The sequence below is a fragment of the Lissotriton helveticus genome, chromosome 4_1, assembly GCF_964261635.1.
Source record: "Lissotriton helveticus chromosome 4_1, aLisHel1.1, whole genome shotgun sequence".
Classification (NCBI taxonomy): domain Eukaryota; kingdom Metazoa; phylum Chordata; class Amphibia; order Caudata; family Salamandridae; genus Lissotriton; species Lissotriton helveticus.
Window position 1 is genome coordinate 63,377,392 of NC_136063.1, and position 18,928 is coordinate 63,396,319.

Genomic DNA, 18,928 nt, shown 5'->3' on the forward strand with positions numbered 1-18,928 from the left:
ACAGCTCACCCCTCTGAGGCCCGAGACACCCTCCGCCCTCAGACCTACAGCTCACCCCTCGGATACAGCTCCGAGGTCTAAAGACAGCCACACACACCCCTCTGAGGCCCGAGGCGCCCTCGGCTCTCACCCCCACCCAAGCTCTCACCTGCCCCGCCCCCGGGCTCGTCCCTGTTCTCTGGGGGCTCCGGGGCCCCTCCCCGGTGGCCCCCAGGCCTGGCATCGGGCTCCTGTGGCAGCAGCGATTGACCCTCGTGCGTGGAGCCGCCCCCGGGGCCCCAGCTGAAGTCCGGCTGCGGTCGGGACGGGGAGGGCGTGGAGTCCGGGCTGGAGCCCTCGGAGGGGCCCTCGGATGAGGGGCCCTCGTCAGGCCCCCGCAGCCCGTCCTCTGCTCCTTTCCCCAGGGCCGCCATGGGCCGATATGAGGAACCGCCCCCGGGGCGGGGCGGCGGCTCCACCTGACCCTCCTGGTTTTACTTTCACTTTCGGTTCCGGGTCTGACCGCGCCTTGAGGCCCGGAACACTGGGCGCGCGCGGCGATGCTGAGGGGCCCAGGGCCCGATCCCGACCCCCGGGGCCGGCCGGACCCCACCCCGAAGAGGCCCAAGCTGTACCGGGGGCTGGAGGCCGAGGCGCTGCGGCCCATCCCCGAGACCGGGGCCCGCCGGGGGCGCTACGGGGCGCGGGTGCTGAGCGAGGCGCTACAAGGGTGGAAGGACCTGGAGGCGGAGGGGGGCCACGGTGAGTGGAGGAGGGAGACCCCGGGCTGGGGCCTGCCCCTGGGGGTGAGACCCTGGGCTGGGAGTGATGGAGGGTAGAGTGGGCGCTACATGAGCCTCTCTAGGCGCTAGAAGGGGGGGGGGGGTGCCTAAGGTGACGGTCATGATTATGAAGCGCTCTGACACCTTCGGGTAAAGACCACGCTATATAAAAACGCACAAATAAATAAAATGACGATTTGAGAGGTTAACCGCTGGGGGCCTGGGTGAGGGAGGGTAGAGTGGGCGCTACATGAGCCTAGAGCTGAGCGAGGGGCTAGAAGGGGGGGGGGGCTAATCTGACGATCATGGTGATTTGAGGCGTTAACCACTGGGGGCCTGGGTGAGGGAGGCGAGCCCCCTTGGGATAGTGAGAGATTTGTTTATAAAGAGTATTGTAGTCTTGTGGTGTGGACGGGGTTGGCATTTATGGGAGGGGGCAGGGGCCGGTCGCCTCGCTCCCAGCGCGCGCTCCTGACAGAGTCACAAAAGTGCCAGAGAAGGGAAGCCGGTTGTGGAGAAATACATTGTTTACATTGTAACGAGAGCTTGTTTTGTTTAATGCAAACAAAGTTTTAGAGGTAAATTTTCCCCAAAACTTCGTCCTCCGCCGAAGAGAACAATTTTCAAAGTGCAAAAGTTGTCTTATTTCCGGCAGCCGGCTCGCTGTTTGTCAAACATAAACAAAGGCAGGGGTCAGAAAGATGCTCGCTTTGGAGGCTGTAACGACTGTTGAGCCAGTGCTGGATTCGAAACAAGCATTGGCATAGCCAATAGGTCTTGCCCTTCGAAAGTGAAAGCAAACCCACTCGACTTGCCTTTGTTTCCTTCAGCATCAGCAGGTGCGGTGCTGCGCATGCGCGCACAGGTCATTCATAGGATGGGGAGAAGGAAGAAAGAGGAACATGGAAATGCAGCACAAGCTGAGCTTATGCAGGCTGCTGGCTCTAGCCGTGTCAGTCCCTCGAAGCCGGGGTCTGGTAACAAAGACTTCAAAACACCTCCCAGTCAGTGTGTCTGGTGGCCCCCTGTGAAGAACGACTGACGCATTGAATAGGAGTAACATCTGGATTCCAGACCCTTCATATTGGTGTATGTGTGTTTTAACCTAGTGCTACTACTGAGAAACCTTTGTCCAGACAGTGTCCCCTTGAGCAGCCAGCATTCATATGTGAATGATGACGTAGACATGGTGTGTGTGTGTGCCGGTTCTTCGTGGAATGCCAGATACAAGCTATCCACGACTATGGAAATGCCTTCCCATTGTGTTCTTTTGGTTGGAGTGTTTGCCATTTATTGCGGTATTATCCTTCTACCTGTGTTTGGTTCTCTTTTGTAACATGACCACGTCACTTTTTTCTTGTAACACACTGTTTGCTTCCTCTCACATTTTGTTTGCTTTCGATACTTGCACAAGGGCCACCGTTGCCTACGTAATGTTTGTTCTTGTGCAATGTAATGTTGAGACCGCACGTTTGCGGTCTAGTTGCCAGGCGCACGTAGGCGTGCGCATACGCGGCGGCGCACGACGCCGCGTACGATATAAAAATAAAGAGGGCGTGTCCCCGAGTTAGTCGGGACCACGCGTAAGACCAAGCCAGGTGTCCGTGTGTGTCTCTGCGTAGCGCGCCAATAGCATGCGCGCTCTACAGGTTCTTAGCACCTGATAATGGCGACGAGGACTAACTGATCCCATGCTGTGCCTCTCCCTATGCTCCGGCCTGCTTTCTGGAGCCTCCGGGGCCAGCCAGGCTCCTGCCTTCGTTCCCTGTAGGCCTTGTTGAGGCCCTGGCCCCAGCACCGCAGCTGTGGCGCTGTGTGGTCGCCGAGCGCTGCCGCACGTGTGCCCAGCTTCTCCTGAGTCCCGCCGAGCGAGGTAGGAAGGTCGTGCCAGTGTTACACGGTGGGCATGCGGATTCGCTAGGCCGCGACACGTGCCCATCGGCGCCGAGTCTGCCGGTAGTGCCACACCCTACGCTGAGGCGGTGGTAGTTGCTGCAGGGGGCGCTCTTCCCCGGGGACTCCAGCGTAGGATTCCAGACCGGTCCCAGCCAACGCTCCTGGTTGCCCCCACGGTAGGGCTGAAATCATCTGCGCCACAATGACAGCCATCCCTCCCATCGAGCCATTTGCGGTCGACGGAGCGCCTGCGTCCCTAGCGCCCAGATGGAAAGACTGGACAGAGCGCCTACAATTTTATTTTGAGGGGGCAGGGACGGCGAGGGACCGTCGCCGAGCACTCCTCCTTCACCTAGGGGGTAAGGACATTCACCGAATTTACAAGACATTGACGGAGGCTACGCCGCACACCTATGTCACCCTTCTGAATGCGCTCAACGCCTATTTCGAGCCCATGGCCAGCAAGGACTACGAGAGATTTATCTTTCGTCAGGCCCGGCAGGAGGCTGATGAATCCCTTGATGCCTTCCATGGGAGGTTGAGGGAACTCGCCAGCACTTGTGGATTTAGAGACGAACAGGAAGAGATACGCGGTCAAATAATTCAAAACTGCTATTCGTCCGACCTGCGGGTCAAAATCCTACAAGAAGATGGAAAGCCCCTAGCCGAGATCCTGAAACTAGGCCGATCCAAGGAACTGTCACGAGCGAGAGCATCGCACATGGAGGCGGCCTTGCACAGGCCGGTGAAGGTTGAACAAGTCAACGTAGCGGAACAAGTGAATGTCGTCCGACCCAAACAACGACCGTTCGGAGGGAAGAAGCCACAAGAACGGCGGAAAGACTGTGGATACTGCGGAGGCACAGCACACCGTGCGAAAGATTGCCCGGCAAACGGCAAGAAATGTGGCGCGTGCGGGCGGATGAATCATTTCGCCTCAGTATGTAGATCTTCAAAACAGAAGCCGGAAGCAGCACACTTCATTAGAGACAGCCGAGTGAACCAGCAAGAGGTGAGAGCCACCATAGACACGGGGGCCTCAATAGAATTGATGGCAGCGGATGTATACAATCAACTACGGGACAAGCCAACCCTGAAAAAGGCGAAAATCCGAGTGTTTGCCTACGGACAGAAAACCCCGATACCACTCATTGGGTGCTTCCAGACGGAAATCTATCATCAAGACAAGAAAGTCCCCTCCACCATCTACGTGACGAAGGAAGGGAGTGGCATGCTACTCAGTGGGGGGGCTGCCGAAGAACTTCAACTCATCTTCTATGCCATGGCAGTCCTCGAGGATGAATTAGATGCCAATCTCGAAGAATTCGAAGACACGTTTCAAGGCATCAGATGCCTCAAGGGGAAAGAGGTGTCGCTGCACATAGACCCGTCCATCCAACCAGTGGCCCTCAGACACCGGAGGATAGCATTCCACCTCCGAAAGAAAGTGGAAGATGAACTCGAAAGTCTAGAGAGACAAAGAATAATCGAGAAAGTCGACAGGCCCACTCCCTGGGTGTCACCGATCGTGGTAGCGAGGAAACCTAAACAGCCAGGGCAGGTCCGCATATGCGTAGACATGCGCCTGCCCAACGCAGCAGTCAAGCGGGAGCGTCACCTGACGCCTACTCTCGACGACATTTTGGGCGAACTCAATGGCGCCAAATGGTTTTCCAAGATGGATCTCCGCTCCGGTTACCACCAGCTGCCCCTACACCCGGACTCAAGGTACATCACCACTTTCTCCACCCATGTGGGCCTACGGCGATATCGCCGCCTCAACTTTGGCATATCCAGTGCTGCTGAAGTCTTCCAAAATACAATCCGAGAGGTACTCAGCGGGCTCCCGGGTGTACTCAACGTCAGCGACGACTTGCTTATATATGCCCAATCCGTGGAAGAGCACCACCAGAGGTTGAGAGGAGTACTGAAAAGAATTAAAGACTCTGGCCTCATCCTGCACCGCGAGAAGTGCCAATTCCTCCGAAATACCATAAGTTTCTTCGGATACACATTCTCGGACAAAGGCATTGCTCCCGATCCCGAGAAGGTCAGGGATGTACAGACAACTCCTGCCCCAACGAACATCTCTGAGGTGCGAAGCTTTCTAGGGATGGTTAACTTCTGTGGTCGCTTCATCCCAGATCTCTCTAACCTCACCCGACCTCTCCGAGAGCTCACAAAATCAACCACACCCTGGCAGTGGGGCGATGAACAAAATGAAGCATTCCACAACACCAAAGCAGCCCTATCGGCGGAGAAAACACTCTCCTACTTTGACCCCTCCAAACAGACCAACATCGCCGTCGACGCCAGTCCTTTCGGCCTGGGTGCTGTCCTTACACAACGTCAAGGAGAAGATGACTGGGCACCGATCGCATACGCAAGCAGGTCTCTGACAGAGACAGAACAAAGGTACTCCCAAATAGAGAGGGAAGCCATAGCGATCCACTGGGCATGCAGACATTTCCATATGTATGTGTATGGGCACCCGTTCACTGTCTCGACGGACCACAAACCCCTGATTCCACTATTCAGGGGATCGGTATCCAAACCACCCCCAGGACAGAAAAATGGATACTGCAGCTGCAAGAATATGACTGTCAGCTAGAATTCAGACCGGGAGCCACCAACCCAGCGGACTACCTCTCGCGACACCCAAGGGCGGCCACCCCTGGAGAAGAAGAAGACGCCGAAGATACAGAGTCCTATGTGAACGCAGTGGTTGAGAGATCCAGACCACTCCCCATGAGTCTGGACATGATCATCGAGGCCACAAGAAATGATGAGATCTCCCAGCTCGTTTCGAACAACATACGCACCAATGATTGGAAGACACTCCAAGCATCGTTGGGCAAGAGAACACCGCAAGCCAAAAAAGCCCTGGAAGCATTCTTGAGGGTCAAGGAAGAACTATCGGTGGACAGTCAAGGATGCGTATTAAGGGGGCCCAGAATCGTGATGCCTTCAACCGTCACCCATCAAGCCATCGCACTCGCTCATCGAGGGCACCAGGGAGTGGTGAAAACAAAGAGCAGACTTTGTGCAAAATTATGGTTTCCTGACATGGACTCACAAGTGGAACGAGCCGTCAAGGAGTGCCGATGGTGCCAGGCAGCAGGACCCCCAGAGAGCCCGCCCCCGGTCATCACAGAAGCTGGCCCGCGGAAACCGTGGGAACATGCAAGTGCTGACTTTGGTCACCTGCCAGACGGGAGACACATGCTGGTCATCATGGATGACTACACCAAATACCCTGAAGTGGAAATTGTAACGTCCCTCACTGCAAAGGAAGTAATCGCCAAGTTTGAGAAGACCATCGCAACCCATGGCATTTTCGAGAGGGTCAAAACTGACAACGGCCCCCCTTTCCAAGGCCAAGAGTTCGCCGAGTATCTCGCAGAATGGGGGATACAACACAGGAAGATAACACCCCGGTGGCCGCAAGCAAACGGAGAGGTGGAAAGGTTTATGCGCACGCTAAACAAAACCATCCGAATTGCCCATGCTGAAGGAACATCTCTGGAAAAAGGAATATACTCGTTCCTCCGGGAGTACAGGCTTACACCACACCGCACCACTGATGCAGCCCCCGGTCCATCCACGATGGGACGCATAATCCGAGACACACTCCCCAATCACCACACCTGGAACCCCACCAGTGCAGATTCATGGAGGACTGTGTCCAACAGGAAGAAATCGAATGACTATGCCAGCTTCCGGCGTAAATCCAAAGAATCGTCCATTGCTGAAAATGACTGGGTCTAAGTCCGAGACGGGTATCCAGGGAGCAAATTCAGACTTCCGTATGAACCACGGCCATGGACCGTCACTGGCCGTAATGGGACAATGGTCACTGCCCAACGAGGAGAGGAAACGGTTACCAGGAATATCTCATTCTTCAAAAAAGCCGTCAGTCCAAGGAATGACCAGCCTGACTCTGAGAGGAATAGGGAGTCGCCCATTCGATCGGAAGGCAATCAAAGCCCTCCTGAAAGCGCAGGCCAGGAATGGAACAGCAGCCCAGCTGAAGAACCACGTGCCTCTGAGACACCCAATACCGCTACTCCTAGAAACCCCCGGAGCCCCCTGGCCATCGAAACCTCCAGCAATGAACCACCCAGGAGAGTGCTATTCCGTGGTGAAGCGGCAGGCTATGGACTGAGAAGAAATCCAGCACCCTCCTCACAGATGGCGGACTATGCAGTGGGCTGATGGAACACAGAGAGACTAGAGACTGGTAACAGGCCGGATGGCCGTGAGTTTTGTTATTTGTTTGATCTCACTACTATTGCCACCTTACTGCTGCCAATGTTTTGTTTTCTACTAAAGGTGGAAAGGAATGTAATGTTGAGACCGCACGTTTGCGGTCTAGTTGTCAGGCGCACGTAGGCGTGCGCATATGCGGCGGCGCACGACGCCGCGTACGATATAAAAATAAAGAGGGCTTGTCCCCGAGTTAGTCGGGACCACGCGTAAGACCAAGCCAGGTGTCCGTGTGTGTCTCTGCGTAGCGCGCCAATAGCATGCGCACTCTACAGGTTCTTAGCACCTGACATGCTTGAGTGTCTGCCATTTATTGCAGTATTATACCTCTACTTGTACTTTGTGCGCTTTTGGAACCTGCACACGTCACTTGTTCCTCCTGTAATGTACCTTTGCCACCTCTTGTATTTTGTTGGCTCACATTTGTCACTTTTGCCTCATGTAACGTAACGTTTGTTTTTGTAATTTGTTCACTTGTAATTTTCTCCTCGTGTATCATTACTGCTCCTATTGTGAAGCGCTCTGACGCCTTCGGGTAAAGTCCGCGCTATAGAAAAACGCATTAAATAAATAAAATCGTGTTGTGGCTCCGTGCGGACAGCCAGACCCGGCAGCCGCTGCCGAGGGCCGCAAGGAGGGAGTCACCCGGCTGGACGGGGCTGCTAGAGCCCCACAGACCACCAGGCCCTGCTGGGTGAGTGAGATAAAGCTTCAGCCGGGGGCGCTGCCGGGTCCCTGTCCTGCTCGATGCTCACTGAAGCCGTCTTCAAAGTTGCAGCCAGCGCTGCGCAAACCCGCACGTAGAGGGCAGGAGGCAGCTTTAGTTCCTGTGTGCCACAGGGAAAGACTGTGCTCGAAAGTAACACACGCTCACTCGTAGTATTTACGACTCTCTCGAGAATACAAAAGGGCACAAATAATCCCTGTAGCTCGAACGGTGCCGACTCGTGTGTCAGAAGATGACGAATGTCTACCCATTTGTAAAAAGTGAAAATGTAAATGTCCTCGGCTGCTCTTCAGGGAGGGCAGTTTTCCCCATTTTTTGCGAGGTTTCATATATTAAATACATAAGCAAAATGAGCATCCATTCACCTGCAGGCCTAGTAACTTGTAACATCTGCGTGACCTAACTGTATGCACGCGACCTCTGTGAGCAAAAGTGACAAGTTAAGAAGATTTAAAGCCATTTTTATTGTTCATTCACTTTGTGAGCAATAAAGATGCTTTTGATTCTTGCGATCTTTGTCACATGTGGGCCTCTTTCAGAGGCGCAGGACAACAGTCAGTTTGTCTTCTGCCAGAAAGGGTGAGCAGGCCCTAAAAATAGCTCGTCCAGATGAAATCTGGCTCCCAAAAGAAAGTGGATTTTTCCAGCCATGACTGTTGTATCTACTTTGTGCGCCCTTTTACTTCTGTTGTTACACAGCATGTCGTATTTAGTCTGTAAGCACTATTTTCTTCAATGAGTTTCTCCTACTGCAGGCACAACATGCTTCCCTGCAACATTCAGCGCGTCATGCGTGCTCTCACTTTCCAAACCAAACACAAGGAGATGATGGACGGAGCGCTGAAACTTTTCAGACACTCACCCCGAGTCACAGATCTGGGTTTAATCCATCATCATTCTTTAGCTCACTTCACCACCCCAGTTCAGACACAGCTATATGCAAATCAGTCTCTGTGCCTCATGGGAACAGTCCAGCCCGAACTGCCAAGCCAGGTCCTCCCTGGACCAAAAACAAGCATCCTGGGACCGGTTTCTGGCTATTCAGCCATCATCAGCCAGGCTAGCTTGAATCCAGTGGCAAAGTGAACAAGGGACCCACGTCTGGGTATACCCTGCCAACTTAGGGCAAACACGAGGAGACGATGGACGGAGCACTGAAACTTTTCAGACACTCACCCCAGTCACAGATCTGCTGTGACCATGAATGTGTCATATCCAAAAGAGTGTCTGGGCAGGCGGCACTTCTGTGAAGCTGAACATTGAACCCAAAGGGAACTAAGTCACTGCCCCATCATCATGAGTAGATTAGGGCAGTACCAACGGTGGTCCCTTGACCTCTGACCCCCGCCTACCTCACCCTGTGTCCAGGAAAGGGCCTGTGATCCTCAGAGACCATCAGCAATGGGGAAACCTGTTAACAGCTGGACCCGGGGAGTGGCTTCCGTAGATGCTACACCAGATACCTGAGCCGGTGACCGCTATACTCGCATCTGGCGCGTCTTCCTCCCAGAAGGAGGAGGAACCAGACAGGCGCTGTGGCCCCTGACCGAAGCCGGTGTAGGACTAAGATGTTCATTGGTGAGACTTGCAGTGGGACTAAAGATTGGATACTGCGCGCACAAACTCTAAAGCCAAGAGGTTGCACGGCACATCTGCGTGAAAACTACCACTTTTTGTTATGTTATGTTGTTTTATTTTATAAAGCGCACAGATGCCGCAGCCAAGTGGCGTCCCGGCGCTTAGGATATGGTAGAAACACAACACGAAAACTAATAAGACCAAGGGGAGGAACTAAACAGTGGAAAATAGGAAGGTCTTCAAGGCCTTCCTAAAAGAGAGCAGATCAGGGATGGAACGAAGAGGGGCAGGCAGAGAGTTCCAGAGAGCTGCCGCCATCACAGAAAAGGAGCGTCCGCCCATCCTTGCTCTTTGATACTTTAAACAGAGTTAAAGGGAATGTGAGGAAAAGAGGAGCTTGGAACCTGACCTGGGTACAGTGGCTCAGCAGCAGAGAGGATGAGTACTTTAAAGTACTTTTTTTAATTACATTTTTTTAGAAAAAAAGTGTACAGATATTCATTTTTTTTTTTGTGTGTAAGGTAGCGCTCTAGCGTTGGCCCAGGTCACACTCGTCTCTTCTTTGCGCTGGTGCGGAGCCTCACCATTAGCAACGCTCGCTGGACGAGTTATTTCATTTACTGGACAGCATTGGACACTATTTCCCAACTCTCCTTTTCTTTCCTAGTAATGTAGTGGAGTTGTGTGGCTCCACAATAACAGCACACTTCACTTTACTATCACATGTTTCCTTAAGCTTCGGTTCCCAGCCGATGCCACCACGAAGGGACCTTCCTGGGATGCACCAGGGCTGCTGGGATCCAGCGTGTTTTTTACCGCCATGAGTTTATCTTTGAGTGCACCTTACTCCACTCTGGTTCGGGTCACGCCCCCTCTTATGTATCCCCCCTTTGTCATGCATTTTCTTGTCTCTGCGCAGTGGGCTTCTCAAAAGCGAACCCATGCTCTGTGTTCGAAACCCTGGGTCCACGCCACCCCAACCTCCTGCATTATTCATTGCTCCACTAATACTTTGCTCTCCCTCAACTCAGTGGGTAGGCTCCCTTCTGCTAGCCCGTTACTGCCTTCGTCATTCAAAGGCTACTTCACGTGCCGTCGTTGCTGCTTTTCTTCGCTCAGACCTCCCTTTATCTCTACACTCTTGACTGGCAAAATCCACTCCAGCTTCTCCATTTAGAAACGTTTGGCCTCCTTTTCTGGTTTAAATCCACCATTGTTCTCCTGTCGGGATCTTCTCTCACAAACATCTTACATATAGACTCTGTGATCTCCCACAACTTTATTGTCAAGTCAATTCAATTCAATTCAATTTCAACTTTATTCGGTTTCCATAATTTGTAAAAAACCATAAAAGTACATATAACACACACTTCGGTTCATTAAAAAATATAAAACGGGGGGGGGCGTGGCTAGCAGCCAACATGGCGACAGCTTAGTTTGAGAGCTCCTTCGGGCACTGCGAAATAATCATTAATCCGGCACATAAATCCGGGTCAGCAACCACCTGAAGCGGCGGCGGTCGGGTCCGGGGTCGGAGCGGATCCACCAGGTGAAATTCTGGAGGCCGCCGAGGTCCGGAACCCGCCGGACCAAATCCTGACGTGAGAGGCCTGTTGCTGGAGGAGAAGCACCGGCCTTGCGTGCCCCACAAGCCCCGGCGGAAGTGGGACCGGACCGGCTTGAGGACGGGGACGCTGCCCGGAGACCCGTTGGGGGCTTGCACTCAGCGAGAACTGCCACCGGAGCAGCGGAGGTACCATCTGCCCAGTGCCGGGGTACAGTAAACCCCACTCCGCCTGCTGGTGTTGGCGTGGGGCGGCGGCGGGGAAAAGAAATCCACGGGGGTGAAGGAGAGCCGAGAGGGCCACGAGACGCGGAGAGGCGGTGAGCCCCCCCCCCCCCTCCGGCCACTTGTGCGGGAAGTCTGCGGGACCCGGCAGGAGAGCCTCACCTGACTTGGCCTCCCGTGCATCTGCTTGTGCGGGCGGGCGGGGAGCCGACAGCAACGGAGTCTGGTGCCCCCGGGGGACGTCTGCGGGACCCGGCAGGAGAGCCTCACCTGACTTGGCCTCCCGTGCATCTGCTTGTGCGGGCGGGCGGGGAGCCGACAGCAAAGGAGTCTGGTGCCCCCGGGGGACGGCTCATAAACCCATTGTACCGCGTATGACAGCGGTGCATACAAACAGCGCCCAACGACCCTGGCACACTGGCAGATGGACTGGCGGTCCTGACCCGCTCCTGATACTGCGGCCTCACAGTGGGGGGCACCTTGCTGGGCCTTTGCCCTCCTTTCAGACCGCGACGCTCTATTCGCGCGTTGAGGAGCCTGAGTGTATCTAGTGTGGTGCTCGGCCTGGCTGCGTGCGGCCTGGGCCCTTGCCGGCTCTACCAACGTACCACCCACTGCGGTGTTTGCGATTACCACCCTCCTGTACACGGCACGACCTCTGCCTGCCAGCAACGCGGTGTTCTGCCCACCGGACATAGTGGATGAGGACAGCAAAGCCTTTCAGACGGCAAGAACACTCGGACGCGCGGATGCCCGCCGGTGGTATCCTGCACTAAAGTGCTTGCGCTGAGGGGACTGGAATATATTGTCGGACTGCACCCCCGCCGGCGGCCCCCTGACGTACATATCGGGAGGAGAAACGCTACCCTTCAGTGATCCGCAGCGGGCGAGGAGGAGGACCCGAAATCCAAGAGTCTCGACGCCATGGCGGGCAAGGGCACCAGGAGTGGGTCTACTACGCAGGTCAGACTGGAAAAATTTGCTTACAGCCAACACGGGCAGGCTCAGCACGGTGGGCGCAACTCCACGGGGGCCACCCCGGCGACGGAAGGGTCCGCGAAAATAACGTTGGAGGACATTATGAACACCCTTACGGAGGTCAAGGCAACTGTGGGCTCCATTTCCTCTGAAGTCACGCTCCTACGTGCAGACTTTCACAAAATGGCTGAAAGAGTGTCCCAGGTGGAGGTAGTCACGAAATCACTGATAGAAGACACATCCGAACTTCAGATTGCCATGGAACGCATGGACAAAGTCACCAAACTCCTGCAAGACAAGTTGGACGACCAAGAAGGGCGTTCACGAAGAAATAACGTGCGTATCCTTGGTCTTCCGGAATCAGAAGGGAAGGGGGCCATGGACCTCTACGTCGAAGACCTCATCAAGAACAAGCTGAAACCTAAAGGACTGTCCCACTTTTTTTCGGTGGAAAGAGCACACAGGGTTCCGGGCGGGCCCCCTAAGCAGGGGGCGACGCCGAGGCCTGTGTTGGCGAGACTCTTCAATTTTAGAGACAGGGATGCGGTCCTGCAAGCAGCGAGGGTCTCCCCGCCTGTTAAGATTCAGAATGCGACATTATCCTTCTTTCCGGACTACACGGCGGAGGTGGCCAGACGCCGCAAATCGTTCACGGAGGTGAAGAAAGCACTGCGGGACAGAGAATTGCCGTATTCCATGCTGTTCCCCGCCAAGCTACGGGTAGTGGCTGATGGAAAGACGTGGTTCTTCGATAAGCCGGAGACTGCTCGCGACTGGCTGGAGGGCTGGCGACAGGTGGGACAGCGTCATCGTCCTCGCAAAGATCGGACTAATCATCGGAACGTCACACCATTGGAAGACAAGACCGACCCCCCCGCCTCACCGTGAGGACACGGCAGCAACGGAGTCCGACTCGACACAAGATCCGCTGACCCAGGGCGACCAACACTGATCTGGAGATTGTCTGTGCAGGAGATGGCCTGGGGATGCCGCGTGGGACCTTGGACTTGCTGCCGCTGAGTAAGGTGGACACACTTAGTGCCTGAGGGGGCCTCACCAACCCCACGAGCAAGTAAGATAGTTGGGGAAGGACTAAAGCACTCTGCGAAGTTGGGGATACGGGTGGGTTTCGGCCCGTGGAGCAGGGGAGCAGGGAGGGGGGATGGGGTTAATGTTTTACTGTTTACATTTTTGATATTGTTCATCACTCACCTCGCGCATTCTGATACCACCCTAGGCCATGGCATGCTCCTCGTTCTCATCACGCTGGTCACCGACACATTGCTAACAACAATCTCGCAACGGTCTCATGGCTAACTTACCTCAGACTCCACCCGCTGGGAATGCCACGGTAACGGTGGGAGTGCCCCCTCTGCGCATGCTCACATGGAACGTCAGGGGGTTGGGTGACAAAATAAAGAGGGGCCTGGTACTGCAGGCTATTAAGCGGCGGAGCCCAGATGTGGTTCTGCTCCAGGAAACGCACCTTACGGGGACGACATGCAAAGCGCTTGATCGGCGCGGATACAAGATGGCGACACATGCAGATTTTACTTCAGGATCCAGGGGAATGGGGATACTACTGAAAAAGTCATCACCCTTTATACTCACACACCATGCGACAGACGACCGGGGATGCTTCGCAGCGATACATGGCCAATGGGAGGGTAGACCGCTTAATGTGGTATCAGTATACATTCCCCCGGCACTACACTCCATGACATTGCCTGCACTGGGTAAATTCCTGCTGGACCTCCCTGAGGGTGACACGATCATTGGGGGGGATCTGAATGCCGTCGTGGACCCTGCATTGGACGCCTTTCCCACTAGGACCCGCTCAAGGGGACTTTCACCTCTTCCTGAGTTTTTAGATGCATTGGGCATTGTGGATATATGGCGACATTTACACCCCACAGCGACTCAGTACACCTTTTACTCCGCAGTCCACAATAGCCTATCTCGCATTGACTACTTCCTGTTCCTGGGGGGGGGGGTTGGGCACGGTTGACACGATCGAAATTCTACCCAGGGGCGTATCTGACCACTCACCAGTCACGCTCACCCTTACTACTGGAGAACAGAAATGCGCAAGGCTCTACCCCATTTATCCGAATTATCTGAAGGTCCCTAAATTGAGACGGAAATTGAAATTAGCGACGACACAATACTTTGCGGAGAATAGTGGCTCGGTGACCTCCCCGTCGATTCTATGGGAGGCCTACAAGGCCGTCCTGCGAGGGGCAGCAATAGCAGCCATTACGGGACACAAGCGTGATTCCCGGAAGGAGCTCACAGAGCTAGAATTGGCACTCCACGTTGCCAACACGGCACACATGGCGAACCCTTCCCCGGAGGCGACACACGCGTTAAAGTTGCGGCAACAGCAGTACCAGACCCACCTGAGAACGACCGAACAGGGCTACTTAGCGAACACTAAACATAGAATTTATGAAGTAGGCGACAAGGCAGGGAAAATGCTGGCATGGTTAGATAGGAGGGAGGGAGGCGCGAGAGGAATTCAGAGACTCATTAATACTGACGGCCAGGTACTAACACACCCAGAGGACATAGTGCAGGCTTTGGCACGTCACTTTCACACCATATACACACCAGAGCATGTTGTCACTGCTCAAATGGCGGCGGCGGCGCTGGTGGACATTCCCCTCCCCGGCATACGGCCAGAGGCTGCACAAGAGTTAGAGGCAGACCCTTCAGAAGAGGAAATCCAATTGGCGATACATTCACTACAATCAGGCAAGGCACTGGGTCCTAACGGGCTTCCGGTGGAATGGTATAAAGCGATGGCCTCAGAACTTAGTGGTCCCCTGCTGGACATGTATCTGGACAGTAGGGAACGGGCTGAACTGCCACTGGATCAACGCACGGCCACGATCGTAGCTATACCTAAACCAGGTAAACCCCCGGAAGACTGTGCCTCATATCGCCCGATCTCATTATTAAATGTGGAAGCCAAAATACTGGCTAAACTTCTGGCCACCCGCCTGATGCCACACCTGAGTGCCCTGATCCATCCCGACCAATCAGGCTTTCTACCCCATAGGAGCACGGCACTGAACCTCAGGAGAGTTCATGGGGTAATGGCGAGATCACACCTTCTCACTGAGAGGGCAGTGATCCTTTCCCTAGATGCGAAAATGGCTTTCGACCTAGTGGAATGGGAGTACCTCTTCGAGGTGCTCGCACGTATGGGCTTTGGGTCAAAATTTATCGCCTGGATACGTCTACTTTATACTAACCCAGTGGCGCAAGTGGTGTCTAATGGTCACGTCTCGCCGGCGTTCCCGTTGAGCAGAGGTACCAGGCAGGGGTGCCCTTTGTCGCCCCTGCTTTTCGCATTGGTACTCGAGCCTTTAGCTCTCCTGCTCAGACACACACCCTTGTTTCGAGGCATTCAATGGGAGGAGGGGTGGGAAGACAAGGTCTCCCTATATGCCGACGATATGCTCATTTACATGGTCGACCCTGATAACGGCATCCCAGCCCTTCTGGACATTTGCAACACACATGGGGTGACTTCGGGCTATACCCTTAATTGGTCGAAATCAGTGATCTACCTCTTGAAGGGACCGGCGCCGAGACTGCCGGTCGATTGCCCTTTAGCAGAACCGGTGACCTCCTTCAGGTACCTGGGCATTATCATTGTACATTCTGAAACAGATTTCTTCGCTAGCAACCTAAAGCCGCCTCTGGACCGCCTGCGAGCTGATGTTAAGCACTGGGCAACCCTGCCCCTCACCCTCTTAGGGCGCGCAGCCTTATTCAAGATGATGGCACTCCCCAGATTTCTGTATGTACTGGAAAACACCCCGCATCTTGTCCCTCCGCGATACTTCACACAGATCGCGGCATTGGTCTCCGCTCTCCTCTGGAGCAATGGTACAGCGCGAATAGCCTACGACAAATTGGTAAAAAGTTGGTATGAGGGGGGAATCGCACTTCCCAACATTCAGGTGTATTACTGGGCGGCTCAGCTTAAAATAATTAACCAGTGGGTTCACGCCCCGAGAAACGACCCCGCGTACAGGGCTGATTGGGCACAATTAGGAGCAGACTCCATGTTGTCGGTACTGTATAATAAACCAAGGCTTAAACATCTGCACGGCCCGACACGACACACAGCAGCCCTCTGGCATACAGCACAGGCACGACTGGGCTGGACAGGAAGAATTACCAAAATGACGCCACTGTGGGACACGAAGTCACTGGGGAACCTTAGAACATGCAAGGGATTCACACAGTGGGACCTCATAGGTATCTCCACGGTGGGGGACCTTTGGGACAATGACACAGTGATACCATTCTCGCAACTTCAACAGCAATATGATCTCAGACCCACTGAAACGTTTCGCTATGTCCAAATTAGACACGCACTGCTACAAGCGATCCCGCAGGGCACTGCACTGCCGGACTCCTCGCCACTTGAGGACAGGCTATTAACAGAATATATGCAGCAGAGCGCCACGTCCCTCACCTACAAAAAGCTAATTAACAACTTAAAAGACCCCACGACAAAACTTAAGGAACGCTGGGAGGGTGTGATAGGTATGATGGATGAATCGGAGTGGAATGAGGCCTTGGCTTCTCCAAGGGAAATAGGCATTTCGGCCAAATTTAGACTGGTGCAACTAAAAATCTTGCATCGCATCTACTACACCAGGACACTACTCCACAAAATACACAGAGCACCCACTCCCTTTTGCTTGAGGGGTTGCGGGGAGGAGGGAACACTGTTCCACACACTCTGGGACTGCCCAAAAATACGGGGATACTGGACACGGGTAATGCGCACCATATCCCAGACACTTCGGGTTTCCACTGTGCCAGACCCGCGTAAGTGCCTTCTAAACATTTGGGACCCCAATGACCTGAACAGATATGGCATCATCTGGGCCACACTTGCCATGGCAGTAGCGAAACGTGATATTGCACAGAAGTGGGGGGCTCCGGACGTGCCCACAGTGGAAGGTTGGGCTGAACACATGGACATCCTAATGGTTACGGAAAGAGCTGTGTATGTCCTTCGAGCAGCCCCCAGGAAATGGAACAAGGTGTGGACAGACTGGAATGTTTACAGGGGGGAAATCTGTGAGCCCTTGCCGGAGGATGATGACCTAGATTCTGAGGAGGAGGGGGAGTGATAGATGAGACTAGAGATTTATGCTTTTCAGTACTAATTGTACCGGCGTGATGGGAGGATGGCACTGAGTTCAGACACAAGGGCAAAGAAGCGTGCTTGGCTCAGGAGAAGTATGCGACCTAATTAGAAGTGATGAAACTAAGTTGGGATATGGGGGGGATATGTTTCTTGAAAGTTACTAGACAATTTCATAGGTTGGGCATCGTGACACTGCTACGTGACAAGTTAAGCACTATTGGTAATATATATTGATGTACGGAACTCCATCGGCGAGGATTGGGCAGACAGATTAAGATTGTGTTGTAATTAGATTGCTACCGCCAATGGTTCCAGGTTGATGTTATGCAAACGTAAATGTGACAAATGTATGCATCATTCTCACTGATTGCACCACCTTTATGTTAATAAAAGATTTATATAAAAAAAAAAAATATATAAAACGATTTGGCAAGTTCTTTAACAGATAAAATACAAGGTATCTAATATTATTACAATTTCATCAAAAAGGTATAAAATGTCTATTTGCAAATAGCTTTGTGCAGATATTTATCAAAGATTTGGACGGTGCTTTACACAAAATTTAAGAAAACATTTTGTCAAGTCTGGATCTCCTCTTCATGCTTATCCTCTTCCTGCTCCTTCCATGGCCTCTGACGTCAGCTGTTGTGTACTTAGATTTCTACTGCTACAGTCCAGATTATTTCTAGCACGCTCTAGTCATTCTCTTCTTGAGTAACCCATTGATCATCGCTGCTTTGCAGTAACTACTGCCCCATTTCCCTTCTTCCCTTTCCCCCCCAAAGCACCGGAAAAACATGTAAATAAACAGTCATCTCAGTTCTTAGAATCTCACTTTCTGCTGAGCCTGGTTTGTGATTGGGGTGGGCTGTAAACTCTGCGCCTCCAGCAGAGTGCACAGAGTTTTGCCCAATCCGCTTGGAGTGTGAAGTTCCGGATAACTCCGTTGTTAGTGCTGTGCGGTTGAACAACGGTAAGTCGGCAAGTGAGAAAATCAAGTTCTAGACCAGCTCTCAGCGAGACTTCTCAACACGGGCGGTCGCGACAGGTCACTACTGCTCGCATTGAGAAAACTGCTGCTTGCGTTTAGAAAGCTGCTGCTAGAGTAGAAAATCTTGAGTGGCAGAAAAAAGCAGTACCCTCTAATGTGCTGCGTGGTGCCGTTCGTGCTGATTCTAGAGCGCAGGACAAGCTCCCGGCACTAAAAGTAATCACGAGCAGTTTAACGTACCAAACTCCGCTGCTCGATGAACTCCGATCAGTCTCCCAGAGTTTTTGTTAACTCCACGGAGTGAAACTCCGCGAGTTCCGCCCACCCCTAGTTTCTGTCCATCACACAAAACTGAAACTGTTCTACTGTGATATTCAGGGACCTTAGACTAACCCTTGATGAAGGCAGCTCTGCAGCTCTGTTCCCACTGGACCTTTCTGCTGCAGTTGATACTGTTTCTCACTCCTATTATTATTTCTAGTCTCTTTAAACTAGGTGTCTGCAAGCAGGCTCTCAGTTGGTTGTGTTTCTTTCTCTCTGATACGGCTCAATCTGTCTCTGTTCCACCTTTCTGTATATCTCCTCCATCACTTTTGAGATACCCGGAGCTCGTTATTAAGGCTGACATTATATATTCTCTTTATCGCTCCTCTGGCCACTGTAGTTTTTTTCCTCAGCTTTAAAGTTAAGTCCTACACCGAAGAAGCACAAAACATTGTTACCTTCTCGGTTGACTCCTCTGCCACTCAGGATGCCATTTGGGCTT

General features: G+C 53.3%; 2 protein-coding genes across 2 annotated transcripts in view; one reads left to right on the top strand and one right to left on the bottom strand.

Annotated features, from left to right (window-relative positions):
* Positions 1-449, bottom strand: part of LOC144828317 (C-type lectin domain family 2 member L-like) — a 148,239-nt gene extending 147,790 nt beyond the window's left edge. Inside the window, exon 1 of the mRNA XM_078686407.1 lies at positions 149-449. Coding sequence (XP_078542533.1) covers positions 149-413 — 265 coding nt within the window. The 5' untranslated portion in view covers positions 414-449. The remainder of the gene's footprint in view (positions 1-148) is intronic.
* Positions 450-472: 23 nt separating this feature from the next.
* Positions 473-18,928, top strand: part of LOC144828318 (C-type lectin domain family 2 member D-like) — a 99,529-nt gene continuing 81,073 nt past the window's right edge. Inside the window, exon 1 of the mRNA XM_078686408.1 lies at positions 473-741. Within this exon, the coding sequence (XP_078542534.1) occupies positions 540-741 (202 nt within the window). The 5' untranslated portion in view covers positions 473-539. The remainder of the gene's footprint in view (positions 742-18,928) is intronic.